The sequence below is a fragment of the Mirounga angustirostris genome, unplaced genomic scaffold (genome assembly GCF_029215605.1).
Source record: "Mirounga angustirostris isolate CCGP_5_RB_7025 unplaced genomic scaffold, mMirAng1.0.hap1 SCAF_9, whole genome shotgun sequence".
NCBI classification, from domain to species: domain Eukaryota; kingdom Metazoa; phylum Chordata; class Mammalia; order Carnivora; family Phocidae; genus Mirounga; species Mirounga angustirostris.
This window is the reverse complement of record NW_026991717.1, coordinates 116,774,139-116,788,786: the sequence shown is the minus strand read 5'-3', so window position 1 is coordinate 116,788,786 and position 14,648 is coordinate 116,774,139. Positions and strand designations below refer to the sequence as shown.

Below are 14,648 nucleotides of genomic sequence, written 5' to 3'. Positions count from 1 at the left end.
CAACTAAAAAGAAAACATACCGGCCATGCATGGAATGATACACACATATTTAAGAGGGAGGGGAATAAAGTTAGGGAGGTATGTTCAGATACATTTGTGTTTGTAATATTATGTTTCATGAGCTGGGAGGTGAGTACATGGGTTTTCACTTATTATTATTGATATTGGTTATCTAAAATATTTTTAATCAGGGTACCTGGCAAGCTCGATCAAAAGAGCATGAGACTCTTGATCTTGGGGTTGTGAGTTTGAGCCCCATAGTGGGTGTAGCGATTACTTAAATGAATAAATAAAAACTTTTTAAAAATAAAATAAAATATTTTTAATCAAAATTAAAACTAAAGTTAATGTAGAAAAGAAGATTAATGATTTTGTTCTTTTCATTTCAATATTGTTAAAATATTTATTAAACAAATTAAAATCAGGAGAGAAAAATTTAAGCCCAATGAAGATCAAAATTCATTAGTACATGGAAATGTACACATATTGAAAATCCATAAGGATTTGGAAAAACTCCAACATACCAGTAGAAAAATAGTAGGAGTTGAACGACAGAAGATGTGCGAAAGCTAGGAACTAGACAGGGAAACCTTAAGTCAACACTGGTTGGTTGAATGTATCTGTCCTTCTTGAATCTTTAAACATTGAAAAAAATTTTTAAGTCACTTCAAAAAAAATCAAAGAAACAGGACATCACTAGAGAACAGTAACTAGAAGACTTTATAATAAGCTGTCACCAATCACCAATAGGTGGTGACCCTCCCCTCCCCTGATTTAACATCAGTATTCCAAATTTTAAATATTCCAATTTCCAGAAAATAAAGAACTTACTGCACCCAAAAATAATGTTCTCCTTGCTAACAGTCAAGGGATAGGATCTCCTTCTCCCTATCCAAAGTTAATCTCACAACTCATGATCAGCATTCTAGTTCCTCCTACCTCTCCTGGAGCCTCCCCACTAATTAACCACTCTCTGTTTGCACCTCTCCAACTGGCTCTTTCCTCTTAGCATAAAACCATCCTCAAATATTTCGGATCTTAAAAAAGAATTCTGCCATCTACTTTATGTCCTTCTCTTTTTCCTTCCCATAGCAGGAGAGCCTTGAGAAAGTGTGGTTACTTCCTCAACTACACTTACCTTGCACTGATACCTCAACCCTCTACAACCTGGCTTTCCATTACCTTTCCATGGAACAGGTCCTGCCAACGTCAACAATGGCCTTGTTGGCCCTATCTCATTGGGACAGTCCCTATCTCATGGGCCTCTTAGAAGCATCTGACACAGTGACTATTCTCTTGAGTTTCATGCCTGCACTCTGTACCCATATTTCTCTTACTGCTCTAGCCTTTCCTTCTTCCCTCCTTCATAGGCTCTCCTGCTTTACCCTGTACCTTGAATAGGGAGCTCCACATTGGTCTTTTCTTCTCACTCTCACATTTCATGAATGATCCTATCCATTACTATGGCTTAAATTACCAATGCACTTGTTAACTCCTATGGTTGCTTATTCTTCATGATTCCTAGATTTACAGTTTCTATGAGTCAGTTATAAAGTCATTTATCCCATCCCACCAGTATGATAGAGGAGGCTAAGCTCTCAAAACTTGCTTATCTTATTTCTTGTAATCTTAATTTTTACCTGGTAACATTAGCCGACTGCATTCTGAGGCCTCAGTCACCGGAAGGAGGGATAAGCAAGTAATGTCTTTAGCTTCTGATTCTACTAGCCCCTGTCCCAATGGGATGGACGTATTCTGAACAAACTGTACCAGGAGCTGGGTGGGGATGGGCAGGGAGAGGAGGAAGAGACAATATTGAAAAATACAAGTTGTTAGGAATGAATCTAAACCTCTGAATTTACCAAAAGTTCATAGCGTAATTAAGTCTTTATTGCTTCTTAGTCTCAACCACATTCACAGAAAAACTAAATTAACTACAAAATAACATTTAAAGTTATTTTTATCAAGTGCTCTGTTCTAAAGAAAAGCTGTATTATACTGGCTCATTTAATCCTCACCTTAACCCAGTAAAATTGAACATGTATTTTAAAGATAAGGAATATAAAAAATAAATAAAGATAAGGAATCAAGTTGAAGACATCAAATGACTTATCTAAGGTCACATGACTAGTACAGGAAGTAAATCTTCAAACTTAACCTGATTCCAAATTCATTGACCTTTCCACTATGTGACACAGATGTACTAAAATTAAAGGAAGAGAAATGAGTAAAAATAAAAAATGTTTAGGGGCGCCTGGGTGGCTCAGCGAGGTAAGCCTCCGATTCTTGATCTCAGCTCAGGTCTTAATCTCAGGGTCATGAGTTCAAGCCCCATGTTGGGCTCCACACTAGGCATGGAGCCTACTTAAAAAAATAAATGAAAATAAAATAAATAATAAATAAATAATATTTAAATCCTCTAATCGCATTTAGAAAGAAAACACTTTCAGATACATACAAAATTAACTGAAAAATGGTTGTGGTAGTAAATATTTATATATGTATATACATATCCACATATATGTCATATATATATAAAATTTTTGTCATTATGTAATTACCTAGATGTATAAGAACTTATACTTACTTAAATAAACATAAAAGGCTATAGGTAAAAAAGAGTTTTTAAATCTTTGAAAAAGTACTTAGTGACAGAAAAAGTAATAAACTAGTAGTTACGACCAAAACCATATGGCCCACAAAACGTAAAATATTTACTATCTGGCTCATTCCAGAAGTTTACTGACTTCCTGAACTAAAGACAAACCTCGGAAGATAGCCCACAAAAAAATATAAAATAAATAGATAGATAGATAGATAGATAGATAGATAGATAGATAGATAGATAGATAGCACTGCCTGGGCTCACCTCTGGTTTGGATTCTAACTCATCTGATAACATTGATTCAGCTTCCAAATCCTGTAGCTGTTCAGGGACAGGTTAAAAATTTAATTCAGAGTCAATGACACCTTCCTGTTATGCTCATATTCCTCTAGGAAATGCTATGCTTTTCCTGTAAGATGCTGTGCTGGGTGGGTAATCAATTTAGCCTAAAAAAGGACGAGAGAGAGAGAGAATTAGAGTAGTAGAAAAATGTAGCTAAATAAACAAAGGCACTTCTCCACATATCTGAAAATCACAACAAGCAAGCAAATAAAGAATTCAGCCCAAAACACTTGTTTTAAAATAGAACAAGCCCAACAGATGTCAAAATCCATTAAAAGGGGGCACCTGGGTGGCTCAGTCGTTAAGCGTCTGCCTTCGGCTTGGGTCATGGTTCCAGGGTCCTGGGATTGAGCCCCGCATCGGGCTCCCTGCTCTGCGGGAAGTCTGCTTCTCCCTCTCCCACTCCCCCTGCTTACGTTCCTGCTCTCACTGTGTCTGTCTCTGTCAAATAAATAAAATCTTAAAAAAAAAAAATCCATTAAAAGTTGTACTTCATAGAATTCCTACTTCTAATAATCTATTTTAAGAAAAGGTCTTGGGGCGCCTGGGTGGCTCAGTCGTTAAGCGTCTGCCTTCGGCTCAGGTCATGATCCCGGGGTCCTGGGATCGAGCCCCGCATCGGGCTCTCCGCTCCGCGGGAAGCCTGCTTCTCCCTCTCCCACTCCCCCTGCTTGTGTTCCCCCTCTCTCTGTGTCTCTCTCTGTCAAATAAATAAATCTTTAAAAAAAAAAAAAAGAAAAGAAAAGGTCTTAAAAATAGAAAAATTATATGCCCAAAGAACTTCACGTTAGCATCTATAATAATAAACAACTGCAAGCAAGATATAAATACACATATATACCCAACACTTAGGGAATGTTTAATTAGGTTATGGCACTGTCACTTAAAAGTATAGTTATAAAAATAATGCAACAAGAAGTGCCAATGACATGTTAAATTACAAAAACAAAATACAAAATTATATACTTGTTATTATTAAAACTAATTAAGATATGAACAGAAAAAAGTAAAAGGAAATTAATACAACTATGATAGTAACTATATTAGGTGGCAAGCTGGTATGACTTATTTTTCTTTTCTCAATTTCCTCATCTTTCTAAAAGTAGTTATACAGTCAAAATCTGAACAGTGTTTCCCAAAAGTAGTACCCTTGGGACCCTGATGTAGCTATTCTCCCCCCATAATTAAAATTCTTACTTTCTTATCGTTTAGTTTTTTCAGACTTTTGACAAAAGAGTCCACTGTATTTTGTACAATTGTTGCTAAAATTGGGAGCACTACCGTATACAAAGTAATTACAGAGTGTAAAATGTACCCAGGATGGGAGTTTTCAATTAATACCAAAGTGACTGGAAAGTTAGAACAAGGCAGGCTTACTCTACAAAAAAGGCATTTTTAAGTTCCTGCATGTTTATTGTCCTGTTGGTTCCTTCCTCTCCCCCTTGCTAGTTTCCAGAAATCCTCACTTTCGTCATAAAAAAATAACAATTCACAAGATGTAAATGAAAGTGTCCTTTTGGGGCACCTGGGTGGCTCAGTCCTTAAGCGTCTGCCTTCGGCTCAGGTCATGATCCCAGGGTCCTGGGATCGAGCCCCACATTGGGCTCCCTGCTCTGTGGGAAGCCGGCTTCTCCCTCTCCCACTCCCCCTGCTTGTGTTGCCTCTCTTGCTGTCTCTCTGTCAAATGGATAAATAAAATCTTAAAAAAAAAAAGTGTCCTTTTATTTAAGTTTCCCACATAAAATCAAGTATCATAAATCTCTGACTTTTCCTTTACCATACGTTTTTCTTATTCAAGCTCTGTACATAATAGTTCAATGTTGTTTATTCATCCCTTTTTTCCACAGAGGAAGGAACCAAGGTTCAGTGCATCACTTGCTCAAGTTATTAAGTTGCAGAACCAGGACTCCTACCCACAGAGCAGGTTGGCATGAATAGTGATTACATCTATCTACTTACATCTATCTACGTCTGACCTTGAAACACCAGGGTTTAAGAATTCCTTCTCCCCAATTCCAGTTCTTCTCAAGAAGCCAAGAAATAACCAAATATTTGTTTAGGTTATTCTTAAGGTTCCTCAAACTCTGAGTTTCCAGGAATGTAAAATCTCTAAGAAACTAAACAACTATTTGCTGCCCTTTATATTCGTTAGGTTTCTTAGAAACCAATGATGCTCCCTGCGTTTCCATTATCCTTACCTAATGAAAAATGAAAAAAAAAAATGAAGTTTATGAATATGTGCACTGAACAAGGGAAAAATCATATACCAGATCTTAGATACTTTTGCGAAGCTGTAATAACAATTTAAAGAAGGAAGCTGCCGGGGCGCCTGGGTGGCTCAGTCGTTAAGCGTCTGCTGGCTCAGGTCAGGATCCCAGGGTCCTGGGATCGAGCCCCGCATCGGGCTCCCTGCTCAGCGGGAAGCCTGCTTCTCCCTCTCTCACTCCCCCTGCTTGTGTTCCCTCTCTCGCTGTGTCTCTCTCTGTCAAATAAATAAATAAAATCTTAAAAAAAAAAAAAGAAGGAAGCTGCCACCTCTCTTATAGTTTAAGAGCCACCTCTAGATCACCATTTCTCAAGGGTCCATGGTTATCTATGATATCTTATATCTTTTTATTTTAGTGTCTTCATTTCAGTGATAATTTTTCAAAAAAATAACACAAGCATTTTCTGGAACAAATAGGTATCCATATTATAACTGAGTTCTGCCCAAATCTGTTGCCCACATTTGTGGTTTGTATGTGCACTAAACTAAAGAGAGACTAGTAGGTAGGATAGAGTAGCACAGGCAGGCAGTACCTTATCAAGTGTACTGTGTGAATCTCACCTTTAACACAGCAACTCGCTATGTACATCAGCCGGAAGTGTGATGGCAAATATGCAATTAAATTTGTTTCTATTCTCAATTCCCATTATCATTTAACAGGTTTCAAAAACTGCAATGCAATTTTAAAATAACAGTTTCAATGAGATATAATTCATATACCATACAATACACTCAAAGAGTACAGTTAAATTGTTTTTAGTATATCCACAGAGTTGTGCAACCACAACCACAATCAATTTTACAACAATTTCATCACCCCAAAAAAGAAACCCTGTACCTATCAGCAATCACTCCCCATTTCTTCCCAACCCCCACCCCAACCAGGCCTAGGGAACCACTAATTCCTGTCTCTTATGGATTTGCCTATTCTAAACATTTCATATAAATGGAATTATACATGTGATCTTTTGTGCTTGACTGCTATCACTTAGCATAATGCTCCCAAGGTCCAGCCCTCTTGTAGCATGAATCGGTACTTAATTTCTTTTTACTGCCAATAATATTCTATTGTATGGATATACATTTTATTTATCCATGTACCACTTAATGGACATTGGATTATTTCTACAATTTGGCTATTATGAATAATGCTGCTATGAACATTTATGTACAAGTTTTTGAGTAGACATATGTTCTTACTCTTTTGGATATACACCTAGATGTGGAATTGCTAGGTCATATGGTAACTCTATGTTTAACCTCTTGAGGAATTACCAGGCTGTTTTCTGCACCATTTCATAATCCCACAAGCAGTGGATTTCTCTACATTCCCACCAACACATTATTATAGCCCTCATAGTAGGTGTGAATGGTAACTCATTGTGGTTTTGAGTTGCATTACCTGATGGCTAATGATATTGAGGATCTCTTCATGTGTTTATAGACCATTTGTACATCTTTTTAGGAGAAATACTTATTCAGATCACTGGCCCATTTTTTAAGTTGAGTTATCTTTTTTATTATTGAGTTGTAAGAGTTCTTTATATATTCTAGATACAAGCCCCTTATCAGATATCTGATTTGCACAAACTTCCTCCCATTCTGTGTGTTCTCATTTGCAACACAAATCTTATCTTCATTTGAACAAGGCAACTCTAACTCTGACAATACGCCTATCAATACCACATTAAAATTGGCATTCAAGGACTTCTATTCAGTTTTGGTTACATGTGAGATCCCATTATCACATGCTGCTTAACAATGTCTTGACATTTTAAATACATACCTTGTATGATATTCTCTGCATAGTATTAACTAGTTAAAATGTAGAAACAGAGGAAATATATTATTGAATCCAAGGCTAAATCTTTCCACTAATAAGTTCAACATTAAGTACCGCATTTCAGCAAAACGACATCCCTACCAAATAATATGAATGTTATTTTGAATTTTGTTTTATGGTGTGGTTTACAACTGTATACTTATTCATAAAGATATAAATCATGGCAACAACTGATAGAACTAAACTGAACTACCTACATGATTCCCTAGAGCCATCAAAACATCAGACTGCTAATACTGTAATAAATTTGTATGGTGGTAGATGGCAACTACCCTTATCCTGGTGAGCACTGAGTAGTGTATCAAATTGTGGTAATGTGTCAAATTGTCAAATCATTATGTTGTACACCTGAAACTAATTTAACATTGTCAACTATTCATCAATTAAAAATATATATTAGACTGCTTAAAGAAAACAATCTTGGTTCAGCATGTTAATTTTTTTTTTTAAATCCACTGACCCTACCACTGTTATTACTGAATTATTTGTAAACTTAGTTTTGATCTTGTAGTTGATTAAGAGCTACTGGGAGCTTCAGCATAGAAGGATAAGAATTACTACCTAGCTTTATGTCAAAGTATATTTAGAGTAATCATAATAAAAATTTGCCAGTATGGGGGCCAATATAGTGTCCAATGCAATGTTCCTCCTTTAAATGCAATTTGATTGACAGTGGAGTGAAAGGCACGGCTCTTACCAAAAGGAAGCTTTTTTTTTTAAGATTTTATTTATTTATTTGACAGAGAAATAGAGAAAGAGCACAAGTAGGCAGAGCAGCAGGCAGAGGGAGAGGAAGAAGCAGACTCTCCACTGAGCAGGGAGCCCGATGCGGGGCTTGAGCCTAAGGACCCTGGGATCATGACCTGAGCCGAAGGCAGCCACTTAACTGACTGAGCCACCCAGGTGTCCCAAAAGGAAGCTATTTTTAAGGTAATTATGGGTCTCAAGGAGATTTCTTCCCAGGCTTTCTTATGCTATTAATTAAGAGACTAGAAATGCAATACTGAGTGGTCACCCCAAATTCTTGAATGTGAACATATTTGTTTTTTTTTATCTTTACCTGGTAGACAGTCAAAATTTATACCCTTTCCTTTCAAATTAGAAAAATTACTAATTTAGCCCCATAAATAATAAGAGATAATGACATTTAACTATCAGCAACCAAGGGTAGGCCCATCAAATCGTATTTTCCACAAATCATAAATAAGGCATCTTGGCTGTGGATAAAGAGTTCATAACAAAACAAAATGATCTCAGACACCCAAGGATTGGTCTAATAATTATTATTAATAAATATGAAATATGTAGTTCTAGTCAGACCCTTTTCTTCCTCTACTCTTGGCAACAACAGGATTCTACTGTGTGCATGGTTCCCTATGGCCACCAAAGCACATTAGACTGCTTACAGAAAATTACCTTGGTCTAGCAGAAATTCTGTTTTTTAGAAATCCACTAACCCTGCCAATGTTATTATGTTAACAGCTAATAATAGCAGAAAATGTTAATATGTTATCCCATAGTCAGCCTTAAGGTTAAAAAGAATGCAGGCAATACAAACCTTTGCAATGAACCAAAGCAAAGAACACAGGAAGTCCTGAAAAGTTCTGTAAATTGGTAACAAAAGAACTCACAGCAAAAGTAAAGCAGATTTAAGACAATAGCAATCTCTATGATCTAGACCATCCTGAGAACAATTCTCCTTCTGTTTTTAGCCAAATAAACAAATCCTGAGAACTGAAGTCTGATTAACTGCATTCTTCTTCTACAGTACACTCAATATCATCCAGCAAATTATGCATTAAGTAGCTGAACAAGTTAAATAAAGAAGCTGAGACATGTTTATTAAAAAAAAAAATCCAAGGTCTCTAAAACAGAAATCTAAATTCTGCCTCTGATTTTTGGTTGAGACCTAGGCAGGCTACTCATCTTCCGGACCCTAGGAAATTCATCTGAAATACAGATGAAACAAATCTACCCTAGGATTATTTATGTATCAGTCAAAAGAAATAATTCAAAAATTCTTCAGAAACAAAGCTCTGCATAAGTGCTTAAGAAACAAGTAAATAGGGCACCTGGGTGGCTCAGACGGTTAAGCATCTGCCTTCAGCTCAGGTCATGATCCCAGGGTCCTGGGAGTCGCATGGGGCTCCCTGCTCAGTGGGGAGTCATCTTCTCCCTCTGCCCTTCCTCCTCCCCCACCCCCGCCCACCACCACTCCTGCTCTCTAGCTCACTCTCTCGCTCAAATAAATAAATAAAATCTTTTAAAAAAAGAAACAAGTAAATGTTTCAAATGCTTTGTAAGAAATGCGCCTGGCTGGCTCAGTTGGTAGTGTGTGTGACTGTTGATCTTGGGGTTGTTAGTTCCAGCCTCCCGTTGGGTGTAGAGATTACTTAAAATAAAATCTTAAGAAAAGAAACCTGCCGGGCACCTGGGTGGCTCAGTTGGTTAAGCGACTGCCTTTGGCTCAGGTCATGATCCCGGAGTCCTGGGATCGAGTCCCGCATCGGGCTCCCGGCTCGGCGAGGAGCCTGCTTCTCCCTCTGACCCTCCCCCCTCTCATGCTGTTTCTCTCTCTCTCTCTCTCTCTCTCTCTCTCAAATAAATAAATAAATAAAATCTTTAAAAAAAAAAAAGAAATCTGCCTTTTATTACTGAGTCCAAATTCCCTATAAAGCAGTGGTTTTCAAACATTTTGACTGCAAATCACAGTAAGATACATTTTCCATCACACCCCAGAGAATGAAATACTCACTAAGACACATACAAGTAACACATTTTCATGAAACAATACTAGCCTATGCTAATCTCATGCACTCTGACTTTTTAAAAATAAAACTCACTAGGGGCGCCTGGGTGGCTCAGTTGGTTAAGCGACTGCCTTCGGCTCAGGTCATGATCCTGGAGTCCCGGGATCGAGTCCCACATCGGGCTCCCTGCTCAGCGGGGAGTCCGCTTCTCCCTCTGACCCTCCCCCCTCTCATGCTCTCTCTCTATCTCATTCTCTCTCTCAAATAAATAAATAAAATCTTTAAAAAAATAAAAAAAATAAATAAAACTCACTAAACTGATCTCAAAAGCTACTTAAGATTACATCCCAAAGACTGGAAAACAGTATAAAATATCTTCAAAAGTCTAAAATACATATGTTAAACAGAGACTCAGCCATAAAACGTAAAGCCATTGATATAAACCTGCTATATATATATATATATGTATCATATATATATATATTACAATCAGCAATTATCATTGATCAGAGTCTCGGGGAAACTGAAATTACTTGAATCCTTACACAAGACAGGAATTAGTGGTAACACCAAGTTAGGAGGGTAGAAATGGCCTAAAACTAATGCAGGCTACATAGAGAGATATTGGGTGGGAGAACCAAGCCAAAATAAACTAAACAAGCAACAGGAGAACAGAGCTGATACAGGTGGTACCTTGCCTCAGTCCTGACTGCCACACAGAAGGGAGTGTATTCCAAAGGGAAAGATGACCAGGGGCTTTTAGTGCTCTGCCTCAAGAAAGAACAGAACATCATTGTGTCAACTTCTCAAAAGCAATGCGATTCCACCCCAGGAAAACAAAGCCTAGAATATCAGTACCACTCTTACTTCAGGGAGGTAGAAAATGCCTTGACCTTGACCCACTTTCAGAAAGAAGGGGAGGGTGAGAAAAAAGAGGGAAGAAATGTCCCCCAATAGGTAACCAATCTGCTTCTCAGTTCCCTCCATATCTACCTGTGGCTGACCACAAATATAGACCTAAACAATGCTTCACTAAAGATGAAAAAAACTAAAACAAAAATTCTACTAATGGTAGGGAATTACCATGCTCAAAAATTAAAATTAAAATTAAAAAAAGAACAGTTTAGGGGCGTCTGGGTGGCTCAATTGTTAAGAGTCTGCCTTCGACTCCAGGTCATGATCCCAGGGTCCTGGGATAGAGCCCTGCATCCGGCTCCCTGCTCACAGGAGGACTGCTTCTCCCTCTCCCACTCCCCCTGCTTGTGTTCCCTCTCTCGCTGTCAAATAAATAAAATATTTTTTAAAAAGGGAAGGAAGGAAGGAAAGAAAGGAAAGAAAGGAAAGAAAGGAAAGAAAGGAAGGAAGGAAGGAAGGAAGGAAGGAAGGAAGGAAGGAAGGAAGGAAGGACGAACGAACTAACGGTTTAAATTTTGGTATAAAACAGTAGTCCTGGGACGGGATGCCTGGGTGGCTCAGTGGGTTAAGTGTCTGAGTGGGGAGCCTGCTTCTTCCTCTGCCTGCAGCTCCCCCTGCTTGTACTCACTCTCTCTCTCTGACAAATAAATAAATAAAATTAAAAAAAAAAAAAGTCCTAGGGAAAGAAAAACAAAGTAACTAGGGACACCTGGGTGGCTCAGTCCCTGAAGCATCTGCCTTCGGCTCAGGTCATGATCCCAGGGGCCTGGGATCGAGTCCTGCATCAGGCCCCCTGCTCAGCGGAGAGCCTGCTTCTCCCTCTGCCCACCGCTCCTACTTGTGAGTACAATCTCTCTGACAAATAATCTTAAAAAAAAAAAAAAAACAGGGGCGCCTGGGTGGCTCAGTTGGTTAAGCGACTGCCTTCAGCTCAGGTCATGATCCTGGAGTCCCGGGATCGAGTCCCGCATCGGGCTCCCTGCTCAGCAGGGAGTCTGCTTCTCCCTCTGACCCTCCCCCCTCTCATGCTCTCTCTATCTCATTCTCTCTCTCAAATAAATAAATAAAATCTTAAAAAAAAAAAAACCCAAGTTAACTTTTTATATCCCTATCTAGCATATTATGGACGTTGATTAAATTCTTTTTTTTTTTTTCGGGGGACTCGATCCCGGGACTCCAGGATCATGACCTGAGCTGAAGGCAGTCGCTTAACCAACTGAGCCACCCAGGCGCCCCTGGACGTTGATTAAATTCTAGCAACAAAGTGGTAACAGGTACTAGTGAGAGAAATTTGGATTGGAGAACTGTGAAGCCAGAATGAATTTTAGAAACTACAGGATTCATCCTGGGCCTTCCCTCTTCCTTCCCGGGATCTGCTGAGGTGTTCCATTCCCACAGCCCTCATTTTTATTCCAGTCACCTCCCCATTTCTCTGCAATCCTTCAGAGCCAAATTTATCAAGAGACTTGTCTCCACTTTCAAATCTCCAATCACTATCCAATCCCATCACTTCACCAGAACTTCTCTTACAAAGGTTACCAAAGATCTTCATGTTACCAAATTCGAGGGACACTTAACAGCCCCAATCTTACTTGACCTTTGTAATGAACAACTATTGTTTTTAATTGTCACACACTCATTTCTCCTGCTTGGGTGACAGATCTACATTATGTCTGGGGATCCACCCCTCCCCCACTGGATACATCCTCGGTTGAGACTATAGATTAAGGTGTTCTTTTCTTCACTGGCCAACTGTTGGGACACTTGACCCATACTGAACAAATGAGACACTTTTCCTCAGAATGTGAATTCTCAAAGAAGTAACAAAGGGCTGAAAACTGCTGCAGCAGCCCATTCATGCCAGTAATGCTGCTAGCAGCCTCCCCTAGGGCTGCTCCGATTCCTGTCCTTCATGAAGCCAGGGCCTTCATCATTTCCTTTGATCCCATGAGCTGCCCACATCCTTGTTATAAATTCCTCTTCTGAAGCAAACTGGTCACTTGCAACCAGAGCCATAACTGGTATCCCTTAGAAGCACTGCCTCCTTCCTCCAACACTTTACTTATACTCTCTGCTTCCAAGATACATGCTCCTCATTTTACTCTTACATCATTGCCATTCCTCCAGTTTCCTTTGGTAACTCCTACACTCTTTCTGTACTCAGCCTCTAAATATTAATATTCCTCAGGATAATACCCAGGCTCTCTTTTCTTGCTACATTCTCCTCCTAGAGTAAACTTACAGCTTTAAATGATATAGTCTCCAATTTTTTTAAAGTTTTTATTTAAATTCCAATTAGTTAACATACAGTGCAATATTAGTTTCAGGTATATAATAGCTATTCAACACTTCCATACAACACCTGGTGCTCATCACCAAAATTTTTATCTACAGCCCAGATAACTCCTTTGAGCTGCAGACTTGCATATACAATTGCTTACCTGACATCTCTACTTAACATTTTAATTTGATATCTCAAATTTAACATGTCCAAAATGAATTCTCTCCCAAGCCTGTTTCCCATCACACTCTGCCAGCCCCACTCACCACAACCCTCCACTCAAGACGAGACCACTATTCACCCCATTTAGGAGTCATTTTTATTACTTTCTTTCCTTTGCTCCCAATATCCAGTCCAGCTGCAAGTCCTACTGAGACATCAAATCCACCTACTTCTATCTCTACTGTCACCACCCTATTTCAGGCCACCATCAATACTTGTCCTAAACTACTATTAGTGCCACCTAACTGGTCTCCCTGCTTCTACTCTTGCCTCCATCCATTCTATTCTCTTCACAGTAGTAAATATCATCTTAAAATATGAGTTCTATTATTATCACTCACGTGCTTGAAACTCTTTACTTGGCTTCCCAATGCACCTATACAAAATCCAAACCCCTTATCCTGGCCTGTGAGAACCTTATGTGATCCACTCGTGCTTCTCCAAAAACACTCCAACAGTCACTCTCCCTTATGTGCTCACCAAGCTTCAGCCATCTTAGTTCCTTGAACAAATTAAGCTCTTTCTGATGTTAGGGATGTGCACATGTCATTTCCTCTACCTTGGAACCCTTTTACCTTTCTCTCCATTGGTTAGCTCTTTTTCATTCTTCTGGGCTCTGCTTAACTGTCAACTCATTTAGAGAGGCTTTGTCTGATCACCTTATCAAAGAAGATTCCCCATACTTCCACCTTTATTCTCTATCTCTGCTGTTTCTAATTCCTTTCTTTTTTTTTTTTTAAGATTTTATTTATTTGTCAGAGAGAGAGAGCGAGCACAAGCAGAGGGAGGGGCAGGCAGAGGGAGAAGCAGGCTCCCAGATGAGCAAGGAGCCTGATGTGGGACTCAGGACCCTGGGATCATGACCTGAGCCGAAGGCCGACACTTATCTGACTGAGCCACCTAGGTGTCTTGCTGTTTCTAATTCCTTTGGTTTTATATAGTATTCACTTTTTGTCTGGCTACCCTGTAAATTGTAAGCTCCATAAACAAGGGCAGGAACTAGTCTGTCTTGGTCACAACTTTACCTTCCATTACCTAGCACTGTGCCTGGCAAAGTATTATATGTAATTCATAAGGAATTTAGGCCTCCGAGTCATTTCTGATACTGTGAAGCTCTAAAGTTGGCTTTACTATGAGATTTAAGGGCTTCCATACAAACTTCCCTGCAAGCACCTAGTAAGTACTGAATAAATATCTGTAGAGTGAACGAATGACATGCAAATAATACCGAAATTTTTGTCTCTAATCCTGACTTCTCTTCTGAACTCCAAATTTTCATTTCTAACTTCTTATCTCCCCACGGATATCCATCTCAAACCTAACAATGTCCAAAATCGAGATTATCATCTCCACCACCAAATTTTTTCTTCTTCCTGTATTACCCATTTCAATTATTGCCCAATCTTCTTCCCACTCAGCCGCAA

General features: G+C 38.9%; 1 protein-coding gene across 7 annotated transcripts in view; it reads right to left on the bottom strand.

Annotated features, from left to right (window-relative positions):
* The window catches only part of ZNF410 (zinc finger protein 410), a 41,351-nt gene that overhangs the window by 24,443 nt on the left and 2,260 nt on the right, over positions 1-14,648 (bottom strand). For 4 of the 7 annotated variants that reach the window (XR_010405261.1, XM_064571319.1, XM_064571320.1 and 1 more), the window contains exons 2-4: positions 5,775-5,883; positions 2,870-3,051; positions 1,641-1,776 (exon numbers count right to left, since the gene is read on the bottom strand). Coding sequence is in view for 6 of the 7 variants with exons in the window: in XM_064571319.1 (XP_064427389.1) it covers positions 1,641-1,776; positions 2,870-2,902 (169 nt within the window). In the remaining variant the exon portion in view is untranslated. Of the gene's footprint in view, positions 1-1,640; positions 1,777-2,869; positions 3,052-3,232; positions 3,407-5,746; positions 5,884-14,648 lie in introns of all 7 variants that reach the window. The other 3 variants (XM_064571317.1, XM_064571318.1, XM_045901187.3) reach the window with 3 other exon arrangements.